At 41.1% G+C, this 13712-nt stretch overlaps 2 protein-coding genes across 2 annotated transcripts in view; one reads left to right on the top strand and one right to left on the bottom strand.

Annotated features, from left to right (window-relative positions):
- Positions 1-72: 72 nt before the first annotated feature.
- Positions 73-3618, bottom strand: pcbd1 (pterin-4 alpha-carbinolamine dehydratase/dimerization cofactor of hepatocyte nuclear factor 1 alpha). The gene is made up of 4 exons (XM_012816981.3): positions 3485-3618; positions 1575-1706; positions 1194-1274; positions 73-929 (listed from the first exon to the last, which is right to left on the bottom strand). The coding sequence occupies exons 1-4, from the start codon at positions 3485-3487 to the stop codon at positions 837-839; spliced, it is 309 nt and encodes a 102-aa protein (XP_012672435.1). The 5' UTR covers positions 3488-3618; the 3' UTR covers positions 73-836.
- A 1287-nt stretch (positions 3619-4905) lies between these two features.
- Positions 4906-13712, top strand: part of si:dkey-192p21.6 (uncharacterized protein LOC565246 homolog) — a 33242-nt gene continuing 24435 nt past the window's right edge. The window contains exons 1-7 of the mRNA XM_031579009.2: positions 4906-5061; positions 7158-7252; positions 7735-7856; positions 9562-9680; positions 12298-12367; positions 12632-12698; positions 13380-13450. Of these exons, the coding sequence (XP_031434869.1) occupies positions 4977-5061; positions 7158-7252; positions 7735-7856; positions 9562-9680; positions 12298-12367; positions 12632-12698; positions 13380-13450 (629 nt within the window). The 5' untranslated portion in view covers positions 4906-4976. The remainder of the gene's footprint in view (positions 5062-7157; positions 7253-7734; positions 7857-9561; positions 9681-12297; positions 12368-12631; positions 12699-13379; positions 13451-13712) is intronic.

Consider the following 13712-nt stretch of genomic DNA (forward strand, 5'->3'; position numbering starts at 1 on the left):
GCTCGCTTATAATTTTAGAACCTAAAGCCTCCACTAAAGAATACCGAACAAGGACAACCAAACGCTTGCAAGTGGGTTAGGACATTTCCAATTTTATTTTGCTTCTGTTCACAAAAGGATCTACAAGGAAAGTTACAACATGGCCCCTACACATCACAAGTGAAAATTTCACAGGGGAAGGCACAACATTTCTGCAATAAAAAAAATGGACCCACAATAATACGTTTCAGTAAACCTTCATAAACTGCTATCCATCATTCAAATTCTTGGTCTCAGTGCCCTTTTAGCAAACTGTTTGGCACTCTTGGCAAGGTAAAGATTTGATCAGGAGTTTGATAGATTGCTTTTTCTTACAAGAAGGATCCCCATTCCCTTAGTTTGTTGGTTATATTTAAGTCCCGGGAATGTATTATCATTGTATTCCGGTCTGTGCCGACAACAACAAACACAGTTTTTTAGTATTATTTATTTATTTAGCTGAAAATGTATGACCACGCATTTGAACATGAGATGATGTTAGGAGTCTTTTGTGATAGTGATTTGCACTGTTATGAACCACGAGCCTGGACATATTGCCTTATAACTAGTGGTCCGTTTGGGGAGTAGTCACCATTTTGGGCAGGTCACTGAAATGGAGGTGAAGGCAGGAATGTCTTTGATCCCACAAATGAAATATCTTTTTTTCCCCTGTGGTAAAACAGTCACTTTGTTAACACCAGTCAATTATTTTGAGAATTCCACTGTTCAACAGACAATAACAGGCCTCTGAAAGTCGCTGCTGCGCCTCTTAGTCCCACAGATGGACGTTTGTCTGACATGCTTGTTTTGGCGGCTCCTCAGAGGACCGAGGCCTGGTCGATGAAGGTAGCTAGCGTGATGTCATGCTGTGACAGCCCTCCGCAGTCATGTGTGCTCAGTGTAATCTGGACCTGTGGAACAGTAGGAAGCAAGGAGCTGACAGACCTTAGTGTGTTGTATACACAAATAAGATTTGATATTAATTGACTATATGGAAAAGTCAAAGTATAAAAAAAGTTAGCCATCGGGACAGAACATCAACTTTAAGCAATGCAATCTGTGGATTATGATGGGCCTGCATGCCAAACCAAAAGCTTTTATCAAAATTGCGTGTGCTGAGATACTTGTTTATCTGGATGGAAACTTAGGAGAATTGGAGAAGGAGGATGTCATACCTTATTATAGACATTGAACCACTCTGGGTGATGGTCCATCTTTTCAGCCTGCAGTGCTACTCGTGACATGAAGCCAAAAGCCTATCACAGAGTGGACGGGAATTCATTTAGCTAGATAATTTAGTTCAAACAGGAGATTGGTCCTCAAAGAGATCAATTTACCCTCTGCTTTGTTTATTACACATTAGTGCACATAAACATTTCTTCAATAGAGTGAATAATATTTTCTTGTCACTAAGATATTTAGATTTCAAAGGTTATCTAAGTGCATGACGATAAATGGATAAAAATGACATGCTAATATGTAGGTTCATTTGTTCTATTGTTGATGGGAGTTGTGTCCTTATCATTCTATGGGAGGAAAGGTTTTAAAAAGTCTACCTGGTTAAAGTCTTTAAAGACGAACTCCTTGTAGATGGCATCCCTTCCCACCACCTCCACCCACTGTGCGTTCCGTAGTAGAGGGAGCAAATGATCTCTCTCCTCTGCCGTCAGGGACTGAATCTTACCTGCCTAGAAATCAGCAAATCCAAATGCCGTTTGATTAGGTTAAGATGAAACAGCTTGGTGTGATAGACATTTGTTTTGTGACATACATAAAGGAAAACATCAAATCAGTTGAAATGTTGATATTAGTGGGTTTGTAATTAAATCTAATTGCATCCATGATATCACATAAAGTTAAGCTGAAAGAGTAAAAATGTCCATTATGTAAGTATAGCACTGCCTACTGTTAATTAATTAATATTATGCATTCAGGTATATTTCATGCATTTGCACGTCAGAATATCTAAGGAACAGAGTTACTGTGACTGAATTACAAAATACTACAGTTGGACCTGCATTCTGTTAGATCATATTAATTGCACGGCTTATCAGTTGCATTCTTTACATTTTGCAAGCTTAACAACGCTATGCTTAAGGTGTTGGTGTGCTGTAAAAAATGCAGATCCTTCGGCAGAGAATAGCACTGGTAGCTAGGTTCAATGGCCAGATATCCGGCAGTGTCTTTATACAGGCAGTCTGAAGAGGGGCAGCTTCCCAAATAACAACTGTGATTGGTTACAAAGACCTCCATCTGGAAACAATGATGACTTGCATTCCCTGAACTTTCTGTTGCTGGTCACATAAAAGGCATTCCAGCCCCCCCTCCCCCTCCCAACACAGACAGCATCACATGGGACTCACAAGTGCAAAAAAAATCAGATTCTACATCTTTAAAAATCTTGTGAGACATAAGTCAATGCTTGTCGGGAATTATAGCGAAAACCTTTGAATATTGTGATTGTTACTGAACTGTTAGTAAGTTACATTCCATATTCATATACATGAGCAATACACAAAGTGGGCACAATCATTGTGCTTAATACAATAAAGTACATTCCCCATACAGACACATTTGTAGATTTAACAGATGCAAAACACACCAGTTGAATTTAAATAATAAAACCAAACCGAAAATCATTGTATTCAACAAGCAAGACCTTCTATAGCCTTTTAACATTTATGGGAGGGAAAGCTTGCTCGTAACAAAAGCATATTACTGATAGTATTTTATTATCTTAGTATTTTCAGTCCTTCTGTCCCCGCTTGAGCTAGTATCTCTGTTTCGACATCAGCACAAAGCAAACAGATGTCACAATGAAGCCCACTGTGCTGATAACGATGAATGACTTCAACGGGTATCATAGCAACCAGCTAATCTGCTCCACATTCACTAATGCCTGATAGGCTTTAGAGAAGAGCAGTGGTGACTGAGACAAGAGTGGGCTTGAACCTTCATTCACTGAATTAAACCTCACACATGTCTACATGCTTGAATAGACAAAGAGACTCTACAATGGGCAACACAAATAGAAGGATAACAACTGAGTGTATGTGGTGTATAGGTATATAGAAAGAAAACAATAATCAAACAACACAGCATGCATTATAACACTAGTTCTGCAGTGTAGAGCAGCAAAAGAGAGTCAGGTCAGTAATAATCATCAGAACACGATCCCTGCTTTTAAATGTCAAGTACTCCCATTTATATAATCAAGATTGCCACTGTACCTTATTTACTTAAGTGAGCACACTAAGACGTCTAGCTATTGTATGTCCCGTTCCTTTTAACTGTCCACCTGTGCATTGTAATAGGCATTTGCTATGCACATTTGCATAAAGCAACAGGTACACAAGCCAGAGCAGGTAGTAGAGTATGCAGCATGCATCTGTACTGTGTTTTGTCGTGTATCTTGTTATTTCTTCTGCTGTAGTATGCAAGAGTGAAGCCATTAAAGCAGTCTTACCATGCTGGTTGTTTTCAGTGAGGCAGCGCTGCTTGCTGGTTCAGCCGCGCTCAGACTAAGTCGCTCTGACAGCACAGGCAGCTGCAATCATGGGGCTGGAATTCATCTCAAGGCCCTGACAAAGGCTGCCCCGGCAGAAGCCTGAATGAAAATGTCAGCAGCTGAGAGGCAAGCCATCACCTGGAGGTAAATAGACGCCAGTTGAACCATGTGGGGGGTTTTTACTGGAAGAAAATCCAAAGGGTCATGAAATCAAAGAAGCCATGATAGATTTGAGCTGAAGGTAAATGCTAATTTCAAAATGCATTTACATGTAGCTTCTGTTGTGCACACATGTCCACAAATATAGTCACATACTCATATGTTCATATATATAATTTAAACATCCGAATAAACCTATAACACTGGCATTTCCTGTGTAAACAGAGATGCCTTTAAAGCTGTAACACAGAAGTGGAGCTTTTAACCAACCCCATTAAATCTGTGGTTACACATTATGTGCAGCAAGTTAATTAGTTTTTTTCCCTGCATGGGTAACAAACTGGCTGTGAATCAGGGAGTAGAAGGAGGATGGGTAAGCTTGGTCAGTCATCAGTGCACTCCAGGAAATAGAACTGATTCACAAAGGGGAGGAAGAGGAAGTGCTCAACAATAATTAAACTCAGGGGAAGAATGTAGTTCAACTATATGTTCCTTAAAGTTTCACTTTCATTAAAAAAATATTGTAGCCTTTACTTTAAATCTGTCTTAGTTGCAAGTATGGATGGTTTAATTTAGCCTTTTTGGATAATTTATCTTAGGCAGAAGTCACAACTGAATATATAAAGTATTGTGTTGTCATATTTTCACATTAGAGAGAAGACAATGGCCATATTTCATATCAGTACCAGGGGTGTGTGTGAACAGTGCTGCAAACAATAGCATTATTCCATGAGTGTTTTAACAACTACTGTCAATAGTCATAACCATTCTCATCATCATTACCATCATCATCATCATCGCCACTGTCCTGAACGTTTATGGTAGCTATAAGTCTTGGACACTACATGCTTCTCCTGGCTTTTTCATGCATTATAACATTAGCATTTTATTAATGTGTTCAGATTTGCCAACCTCAAACCTCTTATAGACGGTGAACATGCGTCTAAGTGATCCTGCACCAGACATGTGTCTGGAACACAGTGCACTCGTGATTGGAATTCATGTAGGCGCCATGTTATGTAACTTACTCATAAGAAGGCACTACAGTGTATCAAGTATATGACTGCTGTTTCGTGTCTGTGGCATAATGGACCACCGATGAGATTAATCTGATATATTTCTAGATATAAAGGTTTTGATATTTTATCCAATCATGCGTCAGTGTCCAAAGCACGTGCAATAAAAACACACAGTGCTCTTTGAACTCTGTTTATATTCATCTGAGTCATAAATTCTACGTGGGACCATTCTCATAGAGTGCTGGGAGACCAATCTGACAAGGCGATTAGAAATGAGAGACGTTAGAGGAATACTAACTAAGGCCCTATTGGCCGTCATTTTCTCAAATGGACTTTGCAAAGGATCGTCAGAAAGGGGTAAGTAGATTTATGTGGATGTGTGTGTGTGAGTAAATTACTGGACTACAGGTTGCGTAGTATTGAGTCACAGCACCCTACAATTTCATCTTTTCCCCTGTTTGCGCAGGCCTTTATTATTGAACTGAGCAGAGGGTACTACTTCATTTAGGGTGCTATTTTTAGATATGACCAATGATGTTCAAATGAATATGAATTCTCATGATATGGGAGAAGAACTCTGTCTGTCCAGTGGCAGGACCACTTTCTATGAATCAAGTGTCTATTGTAGTGTATTCTACCCAGTATGATGTGATCTGTTAATTACATGACATTACACAAGAACCTCTTAAATGTGTTAGTTTATCATGTATGTATTATTATGCATAATGTTACCTTTACTCTCATGCAATGTTATCAATTATTTACTTATGTCAAACATTCTAAGGTATTATGAATACCTAGCTTTATGTAAATCTTGTGGTCACTTATAATGCATTTTGTATGTTTGAGTCAATGTAAATTCAGTTACATTTTCTTTTGATTGTGGTTTCACTAACTGTCTGCCACTATTTCAAGCACTTTATCAGATTGTATATTTCAGCACTTTATTTTAGTAAAATCATTCCACACTGTTTGGGTTTACCCCCTGTCATTGCCACTAGCTAGGCTTGCAGTCCAGTTCTTCAGAAACAGGACAGGGGGCAGTTCCTCTCTGTCTATCGCTCCTTGACTAAACACCATCTAAACCTGAGAGGGCTGTCAGTCACAGTTTGCATTGCTCTCCTCTCACTTGGAATATTAAATATCGGCTTTCCATCCTCTTAGATTTTGGGGGAATTCAGGCATTGCTTTATACAGAGCAAATCATTCAGAATGCACTGATTGCACCATATTACATATAGCAAATATTTGTTCAATCTTTTGGGCAAGCTGCACAGAAAACATCCTGTGCTGGATGCACCTTGAACTCCATTCAAACTGGCAGCTTTAGTTGAAACCTTTCACCTTCTTTAGCCCAAAGGAAATTTTGGGGTTTTGCCTCAGGCAGGTGTTGCAGATGTTGTTGATATGGATGATATTCATAGCACCCCTGGGGTATAAACCCAGTCCCGGAGGGGAGAGGGCCAGTTTTAACATACAGTGTGTTTCTGAGGTTTTGATACAACCCTATGCAGTTTTGAATGACAACATGACGTGAGCTGTTGTGGACGTGCATGAACATGTTAGCCTAGAGCTCCCTTTATATTCGGCCACTCAATGCATCTTGTCCCATGACTGTCAGGACATCTACATGTTCTGGTCCTATGAAAGTTTTGGTCTTCTGAGTGAGTAGATCGGTGTTAGTTCATGTTTAAAGAGCAGTGTGTGGTTGTCAAGTGTTGCCCACATTCTATCATGAACATCTGATCTTCTCACCTGCAATGAATGCCCAGGGAAGGCTCAGATGACCTTCATAGAGCATATTTCTCTTCACTGACATTTACATTGGGGAGGTCATGTCTCATAGTCTCCAGTTCACATATTAGTGTGAAAAACAGAATGGCATTGTAAACAGGGGCAGCAGGAGCTATCAACAGCTATCAGATATAGGCAGTCTTTCGGATGGGCAGTAGGGGCTATCAACAGCTGTCAGATATAGGCAGTCTTTCGGATGGGCAGTAGGCGTCAAATTCTTACATAAAGCATAGCCAGGGTCAAATCTCATTATTCATGTATTCTAAATGTGTCCACTATCACCATCAGCCCATAATGCACTGTGGAAGGCCTAGCACATCAAATATATTGATTATTGTCCCAAGAAACATCACTAGTCAAATATATTGATTACTGTCCTAAGAAAACTATGGCTGGTTACAAATATACAGACTGTTTCCATGGTATTCAAATATGCATGTTAATTAGATCAGTAAAAATATTATATTATGGACATTCACAATGTCCTTAACCAAGTTCAGTCGGTAATGTTAATAATTATCATTTTGTGGTCCTCTGTAAAGAAGATAATGTTCATGCTGACTTTTAAAATCTTATCTGTGATGGATCTGAAACAGGTAATAAGGAACCCCATATAAAATGTTGTAATCTTATGTGGCATCTGCTGTCCCCACATGTAGAACATGTCTTGAAAATGGATGAAGCCTTGCTAACAGTCCACAACCAACTGCCAGAGGGCATCACCCTTCTCTTTGTCTCAGACTACTGCTACAAGGTATTCTTTAGGTATCTCAGCCTTCTGTGTAATAGTCACATACATTTTCATATTTAGAAAAATATCTGATGATTATTTCTTTCTTTATTTCGTTCTAGCTTATTCATATTAAACAGCATGGGATTTAAAAAGTAATATCACTCCATTATGATGAAAGTTGTAACAGAAATACACTATTTTCAAAACACTTCCTGTTTTCACCACATCCCATATGTCTGTAATGTGTTGCATAAAGTGCAGTTTTAGACGGGGCAGATAGCTCTACGGTGTCCAGAAGACAACTTGCAGATTATTGAACACACAAAGATGGCTCACCTTTGGCTCTTGGCTCCAGACCGCTGCTTGCTTGCAGCTACATTTATCAATCACTGTTTAAATGTAAAATTCTTGCTAGGTGCTTTTCATATGCTAACCTGATGGTCGTAGAAATACGATAGAATAAGCCTCCTGCAAAGACTGACATGCTGACTCTCATCCTGCAGTGTCTGTACCAGCCACTGGTCAGTGTTAGTGGAGGACAAAGCAATACGTCTGTAGTTGTGAGCACACTCTTCGCCCTCACTTTAATGGTGGAGCAGGACCCTGGAAACCGGACCTTATGCAGGTAAAGAATTCTACAGTTGTGAACAGCGTTAGCCGCTAAAGCGTCTCAAAGAACTATATGCACACTTCACTGGAGCTACACTGAGGCAGTCATAAATACTGTAGTCATTGATTTAATATCAATGGCAAATATACCTATTTGTTTTTATGTGGAAACAACCATTCGTACAATACATCATCAATACAATAGAATATCAAATATTTGAAATACATCTGATCATTGGTTTGGTAAGGCAATGTGCAAAAACAAGGGTGGTATTTTGGTGTAGGTATATGGGTAAGTGGACCATAAATCAATTAATTCGTTCATTTGTTCATTCATTCATTCATCCATTCACTTATGTAGCTTCAGTATGTATCTCTTAATCTATCCAGCTATCCATCTTTGTATTTACATGTATTTATCTATGCATGTGCACATCCAGTGATACCTTTGCTTCCAATCTGATAAAAAACCTTTTTGCCAGACATTGATCACGTCAGTGGACTACCCAAAGAGCCTTGACCCTGTGCAAAAAATACGGCCTGGGGGCCACATGCTAACCCCTCGGACTATTTACCACGACGTGGGGCGCTATGGTGACCTGGCCTCCGGGTCCTAAGAGCAGGCCCTTCAGGGGAGGCTTCTCTTAAGTATCGATTCCCATGCCCTTTTCGGGTTAATACAAGCTGACACTCCAATAATGATGAAAAGAGCCATTAAGGCTTCAGAGCCATGGTTTCACTCAGATCTCTTGTCGGGGATATTGGACTGGCTACTATCGTGGTGGATGGATGTGTTTATACCACACACAATACAATACAAACTGAATTTGAGACGGTGGGGGCAGCCATTTTGGGGACATACTTAAATGCCCAGTTGGGCAAGACAAGGTTCTCTTTTTTCCTCTTTCCTTCCTTTCATCCTTCCGCTAACTGGGGTCTCTTCATTGGCCTGCCTCAGGAGATCAATGGTGAGGTTTCTAACCAAACCGAGCCGATATCGATTTTCCCTCCCCCTTAAAACACGCGGGCCAGTATGTCATCCTGAGGTGGATCAATGCCGGCTTGTGATTGCACATTTTGGGGATGAAACTGGAGATGCAGGCTGCCCTTCCCGTGAGCTGCCACTAGGTGTCCTCCATGGGCTTCTTCATGTCTTACATGGATGCTGGGCTGAGTGCAGACCAGACATGCCCACCAGCTGAATATCCCCTTGCTTTTCAATGGCATCTCTGCCAGGACGGAGATATACCAGGAGGAGAGATATGGTCGACCAAAAGATGAAATATGATGTGACTGTCTCACACTGAAAGGAAGTGTTTCAGAGAGCTGCCCTCTGCAGTCTTCTAACCTTAAGAGAGAAATTCATCTGGTTTCTGCACATTCTGGTTCCCTTCAGTCCAGATATCATGAGCAATTTCAAAGTATAATGTATAATAATTTTATTGTGACCCCTGAAACAGAGTGACTTGATGGGTGTGTTGTAAATATCCGAATGCAATAAAAGCTTTCATCCATTACCAGAGTTCAGATGACAAAATCCCATTTGCAAAACAGAAATTACATTATCAGGTCGAAGCAAAGTCAAGAAAAGCATGAGGAAATTAGCATGCACGGTCACATCGAACAGTCTGTGTATTTTCCTCATCTTTTGAATGGGAACAAACACTTTGGCCTGGTGTATGCTCGAGTGTTGATTGGGTCATGTTTGCCATTGCCCCTAGGAGGATGGAGACTTTTGAGGAGGCAGGACATTACTCCCTCTGGGTCAGAGAGTCTGAGACACCGAGCGATGTGACCTGCTTTCTGTCTGTGGACAAGAATCCAAGCAACAGCTACCTACGTGAGTATCTGATCCCATAGAACATCTTAGTTATTTCTTGTGCAAGCACACATACACACGTTACACATTTATGGTGATTTATTAACAGTATACATCCTTCGTATCATTGTAGGTGTGAATTAAAGGCTGTATCATCATAATTTCAGATATGAACATCCTTACGTCATCTAATAAACTGTTTAATAATCAAAATCAATATATTTTTGAGGATCCATTATAACGTGCATAAAGGCAAAATCAGTCAAGTAGCTACTGTCTCAAAGAGTGAAGCCGACATAGAATGATGACATGACATTTTCAGTAAAATATACATAAAATGGCCACTGAATGTTATTCAATTACACCTAACAGTCCCTTTAATCTCACAGTCCTCTAAATTGAGTCAGCGAAGAAAGGAAATGTCTTGTGCTGTCAACTTCCACTGCAAAATGCTTCTCTCATCCCAAGGGTCAGATGCGCACTGTATTGATCAGATAAGCTGCACTTTTCTTCAAAACAGCTCCAAAAAGAAAAAAGCCCCCCCCCCCCCCCCCCTCCCATGTTTGTTGTCAAGGCTCCCCATGAGGAGCACACGGCTGGAAACACATTAAGGGAGTGCAGAGGATTAGGAGACATAATGGGCCTTTGAAAGCACCTCTCCATAATGTAGAGTCAGATTTACAACAGCGGAGATTATGTTGTAGATCGGACTTTTAAGGCCAAGTAGCTATTATCTGTTAGACACATGGGCAGTGTGACTAAAACTCCCTGCCTTATGATGATTCTCCATTAGTCGTCCAGTCTGGTGCTTATGGAGGGGTTCCATAGGGCTTTCACAAGGAAAGTAATGAGTCTGGTAATCAGGGAAGGCCCCCTAGGTGAGGATACAACAGGGAATTTACCTTTTAAGCTGACTGTAGGTAGCAAGGTGTGTACATAGACCATGTTTCTGTCACAGATTTACTTACAGTGAAGGGAGAGTGGGCTCTTGACCTCCTTTTCTATAATCCCGAGGCTGGTTTTAAGCGAAGTGGCCGGAGCTGTTCATAGTGTTAGCAGGCACAGGTGCCCATGACAATCATGACAGTCATGTTTCTTTCATCAGGGTGCCGAACCTCTACAGACGCCAGATAACATTAGAGGATGGTTCCGTCCTAAGAGGGGCCCTAAAGCCCACTCTGTAAAAGGCATTCGGCTCAAATCACGACGGGAATTATATTTCATCTGAAAGATTTCTTGACAATTTTCATGAAAATAACATTAGTACTTTAGATGATGATCATAGCTCATGACCAGTGTTAGAAACTAAATTAAAAACGGAATGGCCAATGGATAATATGATAAAATGATAATCAATAAAATAGATACAAAATTAAATGAAGAACAGAGAAGACACCAATGTCAGGTTCTCCCTTTTAATTCATTGAAATGAAACCCACGTAACTGAAGATGACACCATCTTTAACAACTATTCGCTGGTATTTCTCTGCAAACATAAATGTATTTTATCAGCTGTCCGTAATGAAGTCGATTTGGGTGAAAAACACTTAATGAAAAACAGACTAGCACTGTACATCCTTTTCATGCCATGCTGCATTCTCACCCCGCTGATTGAATGGACATTTCCTTGTTTGTTTTTCCACCCAACGCGTCCACCTGTCCCCTGCGGCACGGATGAGTCCAGATGGTAGCGAGGGGGGAAAATCCAGAATATAAGAGCTTTTAGCGTACAGCTCGGAGTTTCTCTCACATTGAAATGAGATTTATGTACGGTAAATACAGACTTGTCCTCTCCTCCCTCATTCATCTCATATCTTGTTATAGTCTATGCCCTCCTTCTCTCTTTTAACAGTGAATGATGCATTCCTTGGAGATAATTAAAATTGATTTGATCGTACAAGCCGAGCATTTAAACATCAATGCTGAGCGAGATCCAATATGCACATTTTCCCCGTGTTATTATCAGTTCTCCAGACAGTAATAGCAATAGACAAATATCTCTGAAAACAAAACTGAGTTTTCATACCTCAAACATCACCTCTGACACTGCATCACGCTAGGACCGACCTCAAAGGTTAAATGGCCTGAGACCTGACTGCAGTCCTTATGACCCCAAGACCGCAAGGGCATAACGTTTCCCTCCATGCATCCTGTAATGTTTCTCTCCGGACAGGCCAATCAAACTCCGGCATGATGCTCTCTGGCTCTCTGGTGAAAATATGGCCTGGGAGAACGTTGCTTATGGCCGGCCATATAGGTTTGAATTTCACAGATTGATTGCTTGCCTATGGATTGGTTTTGAGTTGCACAAGAGGGCACCATAGGCTCCTTGAGAGCTCCCCAGTGACGTGGCACGGCTGAGGGAGAGACACACGGCACAGTCGGGGGAAGAGGGTGGGGTAGCATAGACAACATGACGGCAGCACTAACACCGGGCCCTGGTTTTTACAACATGGTTGTTCCGAAACAACACGGTTGATTTTTGGCTCACTTCCATTTTCTCCTTGTGTAAAGTCACATGATGTGTACTCATACACAAAGACGTTGGTGATGAGGTGACTAGTCACACACATTTACACTTGCGGCTGAAATGCTTTGTGAGTGACTGGGAGTGTCCTTGTGTTCTTGTCTTGTCCAGCTCTCCTGGCTGCAGCTGTCCTTCTGTCCTTTCTGTCTCTCCTCTGGACAGCGGCGCCGTACATCTACAGGTACAGCTGTGTACATCTGCAAAGTTCCCGAAACACATAAGCCTTTTCCAAGCAGTAGAAAAACAAGAACGTATAACAGCAACTCTAGTATCCCTCAAGCAATTTTATGTTCTTTAATTGCTACGCAAATATTAAAGGTAGCTATGGATAAAGGACTCAGTAATCAAGGCTAACATAAAAAAAAAAAAAAAAACATTTGAAATTATGCTTACAGAAACAGCCATCTGCAGAGTACCTTTAAACGTGGCTATCTGTCTTCAACAGATGGAAGTGTACTTCAAAGATCATCAATTTAATTTCCTGCCGGCGCCCTCAATTATCTACAGAAAATGTAAGTATCAAGTACAGCTACATAAGCTGCCACGGGACAAAGTCTACAAAAGAAGAGGCTCCCATTGATTATTTTTCAATCATCACGAGTGGGGAAACACTAATGGGCCTTGATGGCTGAAAAGCAAGAGAGGAGGCAGCTCCCGTCTAAACTTTAGTTGTCTGCGTCAGGAGGTCTAAGATCAATCGTTGTCTTTTGCTGACAATGTGGATGGTTTCAGAGAGCACACACGACTCTGAAAAGCCTGAAAAGTGTCTCTGTGAGAGGACCTCTCTCATTTCCCAGTGGACGAGCGCTCTCGTCTCCCATATGCCTCCATGATGGCAGAGATATCCATCATGGAGAATTAGAGCAGGCATCTTCCTGCTCTGGCTCCTCTGAAAACTATGCGGGGCTACTGCCCAGGGTAATCAAACTAGGACTTGCAATCCTGGGTGATCTAGTCTGCCCCACAGAGACACTAGAACCCCATTCTAAGCCTCAAGAAAGTCGTAAACTCAGTTAGCAGAGCGGCCAATTTGTGTAGAGACGTAATTCGGAAGACGAAAAATTAGCAAATGCTCTGTTTAAGGGTTCTAGCGACTTAGACATCTGATTGTGGTGTGTTGCATGGCGTGGATCATGCTTGAAGTGTCATTCTTTCCATGTATTCCTGATTCCTCCTATATGTTTTATGTGCAGGAAGGTCCATCCATTGAATCTGGTAGCCAGCCAAGATCATCGCGGCTAAAATCACTGGACACCTTTCGAGGGTACGACATAAAACTCCATGCTCATCTATAGTTAATATTGTGTTCAAAACTATTGTTTATCTGACTAGCCTTATTAACTGATACGATTTGAGAATTACTGCTGTGCTCCTTATACGATACGTATCATATAGCTGGAAATAAGAGGGATGGGTGGGGTGGGGGCGTTGGGGTCAATGTCTGGTTGCATGGTTACTTGAGCCCTTGTTATCTGGCGCAAGCCTCGGGCAATAATTCTAATATCTTTTGCGTTCATGGCTAAAAA

The sequence above is a fragment of the Clupea harengus genome, chromosome 13 (genome assembly GCF_900700415.2).
Source record: "Clupea harengus chromosome 13, Ch_v2.0.2, whole genome shotgun sequence".
Taxonomy (NCBI): Eukaryota; Metazoa; Chordata; class Actinopteri; order Clupeiformes; family Clupeidae; genus Clupea; species Clupea harengus.

What these genes read in the sequence shown, in the direction of transcription:
- pcbd1 (XM_012816981.3), bottom strand. An exon ending in TCTTTAAAGACTTTAACCAG is followed by an intron (nt 1,275 to 1,574) that starts GTAGACTTTTTA and finishes ACTCTGTGATAG; the next exon opens with GCTTTTGGCTTCATGTCACG. An exon ending in GGTTCAATGTCTATAATAAG is followed by an intron (nt 930 to 1,193) that starts GTATGACATCCT and finishes ACTGTTCCACAG; the next exon opens with GTCCAGATTACACTGAGCAC.